The sequence below is a fragment of the Microcaecilia unicolor genome, chromosome 3 (assembly GCF_901765095.1).
Source record: "Microcaecilia unicolor chromosome 3, aMicUni1.1, whole genome shotgun sequence".
Lineage (NCBI taxonomy): Eukaryota > Metazoa > Chordata > Amphibia > Gymnophiona > Siphonopidae > Microcaecilia > Microcaecilia unicolor.
Genome location: NC_044033.1, coordinates 328,053,355 through 328,064,736, shown reverse-complemented (window position 1 = coordinate 328,064,736; position 11,382 = coordinate 328,053,355). Strand labels below are relative to the sequence as shown.

General features: G+C 47.2%; 1 protein-coding gene across 1 annotated transcript in view; it reads left to right on the top strand.

Moving 5' to 3' along the window:
• Positions 1-238: 238 nt before the first annotated feature.
• The window catches only part of TCP1 (t-complex 1), a 114,083-nt gene continuing 102,939 nt past the window's right edge, over positions 239-11,382 (top strand). Inside the window, 1 exon segment of the mRNA XM_030198394.1 lies at positions 239-342. Coding sequence (XP_030054254.1) covers positions 270-342 — 73 coding nt within the window. The 5' untranslated portion in view covers positions 239-269.

Below are 11,382 nucleotides of genomic sequence, written 5' to 3'. Positions count from 1 at the left end.
GAAGATTCGGCGCGCGAACCTGCAATGCAACCCCGCCTTTCTCCCCAGAAGTGTATGCAATCCTTGTATGCCAAGGAGGTTTACGCAATATTAGTGGGTAAAACCACCGAAGTCACACAGTTGCGTTGTAAAGCGATTAGGTTCCTCCCCCTCTTTCCTTTGATTGGTCTTGGGTTCGGGAAAAGGGGTAGTACTAGTACGTAGTGGTTTGCGTGCGTGCAAGGATTGTATGGAGCGCGCACGTTGATCTTTCTTTCTGTTGAGGGAAGATGGCGGCACTGGAGGGGCCTTTGGCTGTGTTTGGAGAGCGTTTTTCTGGCGAAGCTGTACGCAGTCAGAATGGTAAAATGCTTGCCCAGTGGTGTAAGGGTGCTTGCTTTTTGCTACACGTAGTGCTCTTGTAGCCACATCGTTTGCTGTTCTTGAATCAGGGCCATAGATGCTTCGCGCGTGGCTTGACAGGGCCGAATAGCGGTTTCCTCCCCGGTTGTGCCGGGGCACACAGGTTCTGGGGTTTGGTAACGCGTGATCTTTTTTATTTTTTGGTCATGTTGTATGCCTTGGGAAGGCGGCGGTATATGAGGACGCGTTCTGTAGTATATATCCTTAAATATTTGTTAGAGTAGGTATGTAGTTAATTCATCTAGATCTGTCTAGCCCCCCCCCCCTCCCCTCCCCTCCCCGTGGTCTTCGTTAAAAAATCAGCACCACTTTGGTTCCGATTCGAATGAGTAGGAGAGCCGCCAAGTATATTTCTCTACGAAGTTACGACACTGCTGACCAGTGTGTCAATGACGTCCGTCCCTTTCAGTTCATCTTTACAGTGTGAAGTTCGCACTTTTCATTGGTGGCAGTCTCGAGGAGGTTTGCATTTCCAAATACCATTTTCTCGTCTATCGAGAAAGCACTTGTAATATATAACAGTAAATGACGGCAGGTAAACCTGTATGATCCATCCAGTCTGCCCAACAAGATAAACTGATTTACATGGTATGTGATACTTTATATGTATACGCGAGTTTGATGCCTTTCTCAGGGCACAGACTGTTGAAATCTACCCAGCACTGTTCTTGTACTTAAGGCCAGATACACTAAACTTTAACGAACAGTTTTCCTACCCTGGTATGCATTAAAGCCCAATTTCTGACGATGGTAGCAGCAAACGAAAACGGAATGCAGATGAGCAAATTGTGTAGAAACCCTTTTGAAATGAGATGCACTAAAAGTTTTCCGCCTGCCCTAACGCTGGAAAACTGCCGGAAAGCTAACGACAGGTCTCTGTACCTGTTAGGGCAGTCAGACTAAAAACTTTAATGTAAAAACAAAAAAAAAAAGCGAGGGGGCGAAAACGCACATCAGGGGCGTCCTTTATTGACGCCCGTGGTCGCTGCTGCTCCCCGCTCCCCCTGCATCAATGTAAAAGTGAAAAAAAAAAGGATCAGGAGGGGGCAAAGGCGCTCGTCAGGAGCATCCTTTATGGATGGCCTTGCCCCTCCCGAGGTCGCTGCTGCTCCCCGCTTCCCCCCCTGCATTAAATAAAAAAAAAATAAAAAAGCTTTAGCAGCCCCGGCCCCCTCCCTTCGTTTCATCAACTCTTTCTCCCCACAGCTCTGCCTCCTGCCATCCTCCGCCCCCCCAGTCTCCCCCCCCCCCCCCCCCCCGCCTTACCGGGGCCGCTCAGCGCCTCTCATCTCTGTGTGAAGGCGCTGCACGGGCAAGAACAGCAGCTGATGCCTCGAGTCTTCGCGTCTCTCCTTTCCTCCTGGGCCCGCCCCGTCTGATGTAAGTAACCTGTGTAGATTACTTATGTCAGACAGGGGCGGGCCCAGTAGGAAAGGAGAGATGCGAAGACTCGGCAAAGAGGCATCAGATGTTCTTGCCCGTGCAGCGCCTTCACACAGAGGTGAGAGGCGCTGCGTGGGCCCGGTAAGGCGGAGGGGGTCCGGTGGCGACGACCTCGGGTGGGGCACAGGGGCGGAGGATGGCGGGAGGCGGAGCTGTGGAGGAGAAAGCGTTGATGAGAGAAAGGAAGGGAGGGGGGCCAGGGCTGCTAAAGCTTTGATTTTTGTTTTTTTAATTTAATGCAGAGGGGGGAAGCGGGGAGCAGCAGCAACCTCTGGCGGAGCAAGGCCGTCCACGTGTTTGTGTTTTGTTTTTGGTTGTTTTGACGTTTGTGGTATGCGCAGAGCAGCCAGCGTAACGCTTGGCTGCTCTGCGCATGCTTTAGGGGCCAATTACTGATGGGAATTGCACCAGTTTGATGCATTGTACTTTACAATACCGCACCAAACATGTGCGACTTGTTTTTTTGGTGCATTCTTCATTTTTTAAAATTTGTTAAGGGCTTTTACGTTTTAGATTTTTTTACGTTTGGTTGATGCATCTGGGCCTACGTTCTGAAGCTAACGTCGAAGCCCCTTAAAATTTACACTCCAGCTCATCCCTATCTATTCAGTCACAATCAGGGCATAGACTGTAGAAGTCTACCAGCTCCCATTTTGTTTCCTAATTACCAGTGTCGCCACCCAATCTCCGCTAAGATTCCACAGAACCATTCCTTCTAAAAAGGATTTCTTTGTGTTTATCTCATGCATGTTTGAATTCCATTACCATTTTCATCACAACCTCCACATATCCACCACCATCTCCGTGAAAAAATACTTCCTGACATTGTCTTTCCACCATAGGGTTTTTATCTACCATCCACGAGCCCCATTCTGGGTAGAAAAAAGTGTCAGGCTACTCCTGAGGTTTCCAGGGCAGGGGGGTTGTCATTGGGCTACGGGCCTTCAAATAAAGGACACTGATCTAGCCAGAATGAAAAATGAACGTATGCTTTACAAACAAAAGCATTGAAAAGTAATCTGCGATTGTTTTAAATGAGGGTTGAGTGTGAAAGGGGTTTGTTTTTTGACTTCAGTTAATGACAAGACAGGTGTGTACATCTTATTTTCAAACTACTATATTAAGATTTGTTTTGGGTCTTATAGTTAAAGAAAACTAGTAAGTATTTGAATTTAACATAAATAGGACTCAATGTAGTAATTTTTGACTCGTGGGTTCTTATAGCTAAATTGCTGTTTCAAGATATGTTTGAATGCAAGTGGTGTGACGGATTATCACTTGTGTATCACCAGTTTTTGGAAAGCAATTAATACTTATGTTCTGTAATGTTATTTTTGGGTTGAGGGTTCAATAAACAGTTGTAGTGGACTCCTCAAATAACAGGGCTTAGGGTTGATGCCGGAGGGGACCAGTGCACACCAACTCCTCTGTGTCCGCTTCACAGCAATCAAAGCAAACTAATGTAGTAAGCAGGCACTGTAATCTCTTAAAAGGAAAAAGAGGGTACTGTTTTTAAGTATAATGAATACTTCAGTTTTAGTCCAGGTGCCAAAACACATACAATAATAAACATAAAAACCAAATACCATCCATAAAAACAAATTAAAATAGTGCCATAAAGTATCAAACAAGAAGTTTTTGAGATACTCTTAAGTATTTTCTTCCCTTATGTACTGCACAGTTAAACAAATGAAGCAGATCAGTAGTAGGTACAAATATATCTTTATTATAGGGTTACAACCCAATAAATTGACTCAGGCTGTGTTTTGCCCAAAAGGGCTGCGTTGGGGGCTATAAAACAAAATTGCACATAGCAAAGCATAAATACAAAATAAAAACTAGAAAACCATGACATAAACATGCATATGTATAAAAATATAATAAAAACAAATATAGACCAAGCCAGTAGATATCATTAAAACAAAAATAAATTATCATAATATACATATAAAATGGTAATGTATAAATAGGACACATACCTATACTGTGATCTTCATCACCAAATGGTAAAAATGGTGTGTACCCTAGTTTCTGCCATATACAGCTACAGAACAAAAAAGAAAAAAAGCTACTAACTATATATATAAAATGTATCAAAAATATCCTGGATTAAACAGGTAACTCACTTAATGGCCAAATGACTATGGCAGCATAAGTTAAAAAAACCAACAACAAAAAAAAGCCTCAGCACAGTTACTTTTTCAACAGTTGAATCTGTGAACTAGAAACCAAATCACAACAGTTAAATTAACTTGAATATCTACATACATAATCAATCACCAGAAGGTGACAACCTACGTTGGCTCCAAAATAATGAGAGAAGATTATTCACAACCCAAAAGAAATTTAAAAAAAAAATCACACTCTACTAACTTACAAATCATAATCACAAAAATACAAAGCCTCAAGATTATAGATTAGTTTAGAAACGCGGATGTTAAGTAATATGCAAATCAGATGGCGCCATAATAAGAACCCATAGGATCACTATATGAATCTCAAAAAAAATGTATATAAACATAATTCCACAAGTGGTCCCTATATGAGGAACATAATTCAAAATGAATTTCCTTAGCGTCCCTGCTGACCCACCCAGAATGACTGATGGGTTGTGCACGCCTACCAGCAGATAGAGACTGAGAAGACTGATAGAGGCAGCCAATAAGAGCCGTGCTCAGCCCCTTGGAAACCTCAGTATTCTCAGCTCTAGCACGTGGTAGATGTGGTGAGCCCCTTGGTTTCAAAATGTCTGTTCTGTTTTCTAATTTGTTAGCTCAGGTAAGACTGATTTAGAGGCACCTGTCTTTGTGGTTTCAGCTCCCACTATTGTATATTATGGTGTGCTCTCCTGGAAGATCTCCATACTTTCTCTGGTCTGTTACTTTAGGTGCTCATCTCCTCTCTCATTCCTGAGTTTGGTAGCGAAGCACTATCTGTTGAACTGTTATATTCCCTGTAGTCCACTGGACGGTTTGGGGATGATTCTCCTGTTCTGTCACATTCTTTAAAAAAAAAAAAAAGACTTTTACACTTTAGAAAAGGCACAATGTATGTCCATCGGAGATTGTGACAGCATGTATTTTTCTGTTTCTGTGGGTCTGTTTTCAGGGGGACCTTCTTTTAACCTTGGGGAACCTTATGGTTTTTTTCTCCTTCAGTATTCCAGACATAGTAGACTAGTAAAAAAGGCCAGTTTTTGACACAAATGAAACGGGCGCTAGCAAGGTTTTCCTCGGAGTGTGTGTGTGAGAGAGAGAGAGTGAATGTGCGAGTGTGTGCGTGTGACAGAGTGAGACTGGGTGCGAGTGTGTGTGTGTGAGCATGAGTGTGTGTGCCAGGACCCCCCCCCTCCCTCCCAGTTCCAGGGTCGTCGTCTTCCCTCCGAGTTCCAGGGTTGTTGTCCCCCGAGTTCCAGGGTCCCCGCCCTCCCCTGCATTATGCTCTCTCCCCTGCATTCATCCATATGCAGGCAACGTCCTGCCCCCTTCATCCATCCATGTGTAGCATCTCTCCCCTGCCCCCTCCACCTCCCTCTGAGTTTTAGGCCCCCCTTCCTCCCTCCCATTTCCAGGGTCCCCATTCCAGAGTCCCCCCTCCCTCTGTCCCTCCCTCCCAGTTCCAGGGTCCCATGGAACTGGGAGGAAGGGGGGACTGAGAACGTTGGAGGAGTGACGTCAGCAGGTGGTTACAATCCCAGTGACATACATTGGAACGTTGGAGGAGTGATCCCAGTGAGACACATTGGAATGTTGGAGGAGCAAATTATTTTATTAGATGACGGCAGAAAAAGACATGCACGGTCCATCCAGTCTGCCCAACAAGATAAACTCATATGTGCTACTTTTTGTGTATACCTTACCTTGAGTATTAATAGAACTAAAAAATTAACTTGCGGAGCTACTGTTAGAAATATGCAATCTGTCCCTAAAATCGAGTGTAGTACCGGAAGACTGGAGGGTAGCCAATGTTACTCCGATTTTTAAGAAGGGTTCCAGAGGAGATCCGGGAAATTATAGACCGGTGAGTCTGACGTCGGTGGCCGGGCAAGATGGTGGAGGCTATTATTAAGAATAAAATTGCAGAGCATATACAAAAACATGGACTGATGAGACAAAGTCAGCACGGATTTAGTGAAGGGAAGTCTTGCCTCACCAATCTAATGCATTTTTTTGAGGGGGTAAGCAAACATGTGGACAATGGGGAGCCGGTTGATATTGTATATCTGGATTTTCAGAAGGCGTTTGACAAAGTGCCGCACGAAAGACTCCTGAAGAAATTGCAGAGTCATGGAATCGGAGGTAGGGTATTATTATGGATTAAGAACTGGTTGAAAGATAGGAAGCAGAGAGTAGGATTGCGTGGCCAGTATTCTCAGTGGAGGAGGGTAGTTAGTGGGGTCCCGCAGGGGTCTGTGCTGGGTCCGTTGCTTTTTAATGTATTTATAAATGACCTAGAGATGGGAATAACTAGTGAGGTAATTAAATTCGCCAATGACACAAAATTATTCAGGGTCGTCAAGTCGCAGGAGGAATGTGAACGATTACAGGACGACCTTGCGAGACTGGGAGAATGGCCGTGCAAGTGGCAGATGAAGTTCAATGTTGACAAGTGCAAAGTGATGCATGTGGGTAAGAGGAACCCGAATTATAGCTACGTCTTGCAAGGTTCCGCGTTAGGAGTTACGGATCAAGAAAGGGATCTGGGTGTCGTCGTCGATGATACGCTGAAACCTTCTGCTCAGTGTGCTGCTGCGGCTAGGAAAGCGATAGAATGTTGGGTGTTATTAGGAAGGGTATGGAGTCCAGGTGTGCGGATGTTATAATGCCGTTGTATCGCTCCATGGTGCGACCGCACCTGGAGTATTGTGTTCAGTACTGGTCTCCGTATCTCAAAAAGATATAGTAGAATTGGAAAAGGTACAGCGAAGGGCGACGAAAATGATAGTGGGGATGGGACGACTTTCCTATGAAGAGAGGCTGAGAAGGCTAGGGCTTTTTAGCTTGGAGAAGAGACGGCTGAGGGGAGATATGATAGAAGGTGTATAAAATAATGAGTGGAATGGATCGGGTGGATGTGAAGCGACTGTTCACGCTATCCAAAAATACTAGGACTAGAGGGCATGAGTTGAAGCTACAGCTGTGGTAAATTTAAAACGAATCGGAGAAAATTTTTCTTCACCCAACGTGTAATTAGACTCTGGAATTCGTTGCCGGAGAACGTGGTACCGGGCGGTTAGCTTGACGGAGTTTAAAAAGGGGTTCGATAGATTCCTAAAGGACAAGTCCATAGCCCGCTATTAAATGGACTTGGAAAAATTCCGCATTTTTAGGTATAACTTGTCTGGAATGTTTTTACGTTTGGGGAGCGTGCCAGGTGCCCTTGACCTGGATTGGCCACTGTCGGTGACAGGATGCTGGGCTAGATGGACCTTTGGTCTTTCCCAGTATGGCACTACTTATGTACTTATGTACTTGTATCTGCCATTTTCAGGCACAGACCGTAGATGTCTGCCAGCACTAGCCCCGTCTCCCCACCACCGGCTCTGCCGAGGAATTTCTGTAATGTTTCCTACTTGCTGTTATGTGTATTTTGCATTGACAGTTTTCTATCAAACTAGGGGAAAAAAAAAGGCCCATTTCTGTATGAAATGAAACGGGCGCTAGCAAGGTTTTCCTCGGAGTGTATGTTTGCGAGAGAGTGTGTGTGTCAGAGAATGAGAGAGAGACAGAGTGTGTGTGTGTTTGTGTGAGAGTGTTTGAGAGACAGTGTCTGTGTGTGTGAGACTGTGTGTGACAGAGAGCTAGTGTGATAGAAAGAGAGTGTGTCAGAGAGAGTGTATGTGAGAGACAGTGAGTGAGTACCCCCTTCCACCCCCACCTCTTTGGTCTCAGGAACCACCCCCACCCCCCTCTCCCCTGCCCCCCCCCCTCCTCCAGCCATCCATGTCAAGCGACCCTCCTCTCCCCCTGCCCTCCCTCCAGCCACCCATGTCCAACGACCGTGCTCTCTCACCTGCCCCCCCCCCCTCCAGCCACCCAGGTTGTGCAGTGAATTCTTCGGGGCAGGCAGGAAAGATCCCCGTTCCTGCCTGCCTGCTGCTGGCGCTGACCCTCCTCTGTTGCCGGTTCGCTGTTCAAAATGGCCGCCGAGACTTCCAATGGCGGACTCGCGAGACTTCTGCTGAAGTATTGGAGGCCGCCCTTGTAAGTATCAGCTTTTTTCTCCACCCGCCGTCTCCCTGCCACTTGCTCGTGTGTTTCCCTACTCCTCCCCGTGCCTGGGAATCAGCTGTGAGTGACGTCAGCCTGGCTACGGAGCCTAGCTCAGCAGCTCCAAAGGAGCCACGGATACAGGCAGTAACATATTAGAACATTGGTGGTGAGAATTATTATATAGGATGATCCTACTGAGATCATAGTTTACAGTTTTTCTCTACATACCTGGTGTAGCAGTGGATTTTCTTCAGCCGTTTGCAAGGAATTTATAACTGTCATTTCAAGCTCCCTGGCTGCTGGTAGAATGAGCTCAGTTTCAACTCCAGGTCTAACTATGCCTGCTGCATCTCCCAATGATGGAGTCTCAGTTCACTCTTGGGCAGGACTCCTCTGCGGGTTTTAGGAGGAGTGGACCAAGATTACCTCAGCTCAATGTGTCTTATTTTTTCTATCGCACAGTTATAACCTGGACTTCACTACAGATTTTTCTTTTGAGTCTACATGCAAGCTGAAATGCTAATATCAGGCAGTTCTTGCCACCTTACCAGCGTTTCTGCCTTTAGGCACAGTCAAGTCTGTCCCTAGTTGCAATTGAGGGAATGGGAAGTTCCCTTTGCTTTGTAGTTGCAACCAGGGAGCTTCCTTCCAGCTGAGTTTGGAGGTCATAAGAGGTCTAGGGTGTTATTGTTCAACTTTTCATAGTGGGAACCTTGCAGTATGTAATACTTTAGTCTAGTGGGGAGAGTTTCTAGCTTCCCTGGACATCAATGAAACGTGCTTTCATATTCCCAATGCTCCTTCCCACAGAGGGGACCTTAGCAATTTATGACCATGTCATTCAGCCTTTCCACTTTACCAAAGACATTTTTTCGAGGTCATGGTGGTAGCTTTCCTTCGTGAAGATGGATTGCAGGTTCATCCATACCTTGTGACTGGCTGATTTGCGGCTCTCTCTATCAAGAGACTGCAAATTTCATCCAAGATACCTACCCTTCTTCAGTCCTTAGGATTGGTAATCAATGTCACCAGGAGTCAGTTGTTTCCAGCACAAACCTTGGCTTATTGTGGAGTGATGTTCCATATCGACCTGGATTGGCCACTGTTGAAAACTAGATGTTTCATGGCACCCCACAGATCAATCCAGAGACTTGTGGGTTGTGGCCCTCTACCAGCAGGTGGAGAGAGAACCCTGAGGTTTGCTATATGTGGACCTGTGCAGCCAGCTGAACCTCATTATTCTCTCTAGCAGGTGGAGGGACATCTCTGTGCAGCTCTGGTGTGATCTGGCTACTGGTGTCCTTTGGGCCTAGTTTAGCACAGACAGGGGTTGAGTGGCTGTTTGCAGCTTGTGGTGTACACATGGTGGTGCCAGGTCCCTCCTGGTCTCCCCCTACCTTTCCTCCGTTGCCTGGGGCTGTTGGCCTGATTGGATGTTTCCTTTCTCTCCTGACTAAAAAAAAAAAAAAAAGATAAGAGACTTTGTTTTTGTTTAATCATACGAAGGAAGTAGACGTTCTGAGTCAGTTTGGGGGCAGGCGTTTGTGGAGCATGCCAGTGCCTTCTGAGGCGACTAAGCACTGCTCCCATTGTGGGGGCCGGAGAGCAGCATCAGGGGAGTTTGAGTCCTGCTGCCGTCAGCCCGTGACAGGAGTTCCCCTCAGGCAGCCGGTGGGTAGGAAGCGCAGGGGATAGTTTCGGCAGTTTCCTTAGGGCAGTTAGTGCAGCGCGCGTTGGTGGCCGCCATTTTTTTCCTCTCAGGCGTGACCTGCTCCGCACGTGGCGGTTGATAGACAAGAGGCGCAGCACGCTTCTGTGGCACAGGCTCCGATGGGGGGAAGCGATGTACAGGGAGCAGAGGAGTCTCTTGTAGTTCCTTTTCCCCCCGGATTTTGTTTTATTAATGCACAATGCCTTTATTTTGAAGAAGTCAGGAGCTTCTCTTCAGACAGCCCAGTCTTCCTCAGCAAACTTCGGTTGCTGCAGCCTCTCAGTCTTCCCTGCCAAAACGTCCCCGGGTGGAGATTTTGGATCCCGAGGAGCTATCTGACACAGATGGCCCGGTTTTGTTTCCGGGCTCTCCCTCAGAATCTTTGGATTTTCAGATGAGGTCACCCTGCCCTCTGAGGAGGGGGATGATCCGATGGCTGCCCGCCTTTTTTGCAGGGAAGAGCTTCCCTCCCTGATAGGGCTTTTGAGGTTTTGGCCATTTCCCCCCTGAATCGTCAGAGGGAACAGGTCCGGTGCCCTTTTATGTCTGGCACCAAATGCCTACCTCGTTCCTTTCATGTGCATGAGATCATGAAGATCCTTATTTCGGTGCAGTGGGATATGCTGGACAGTGGGCTTAAGGTTGCTTGGAGCTATGCTGCGTCTTTATGCGCTACCTGCTCTGACTTACTGAATGGTCCCTGCGGTGGATTCCTAATTACAGCGGTCATTAAGAAAACCACTCCCTGTGGAGGGTGGCATGGCGCTCAAGGACCCTCAGGATCGTAAGTTGGAGACTTGCTTGAAGCTGTCCTTTGAAGTAGCGGCCCTTTCCCTGCAGGCCTCAGCTTGTAGCTCCTATGCGGCGCTGGCATGCTTATCGTGGGTACAGAAGGCCTCCTCTCTGGAAGATCCTCGTGGCTGTTTTGCCGGCCTTTGAGTCCGGTTTAGCCTTTCTTGCGGATCTTCTTTATGATCTTTTGAGGCTTCGGCGGAGGTTTCCCTAGTGGTCACCGCGCGTCGCTGTCTGTGGTTGCAGCATTGGGCTGCAGACATGGCCTCTAAGTCATGTTAGCAAGGCATCTTTTTAGGGAAAGCTTCTTGTTTGGGACAGACTTAGAACAGATTGTGAAGGACCTCGGTGACTCTAAGGGCCAGCGCCTCCTGGAGGACAGGTCCAAGTTGTACTACCAGCCGGCGGGACCTAGACCTAAGTTTAGCGATACACGGCGTTACCATCCAGGTCGCAGGCGCCTCTTTCAGAGAGCAAGGTCTTCTCAGAGGGCCTCAGCCCTTTTTGAGGGTGACAGGGGGCCTTCCTTTCCGGTAACAGAAACCCAGCCGCAGCCAGGTCTCGCCAATGATGGGCCCTGGTCCATATCCAGCCTTCTATTGGGGGCAGACTGGCCCTATTCCTGGTGGAGAGGACCAGGATAACAGCCAACGAATGGGTCTTGGAGGTTATCAGAGCGGCTACAAGTTAGAAATTGGCTCGTCTGATAGTAGACTCTTTTCTGGAATCTCCTTGCAAATGTTCCCGCCAAAGTGTGGGCCGTTTGACACACCCCTTCTCAAGTTACAACGGCTGGGGGCGTCAGTGCATACCCCCAGCAGA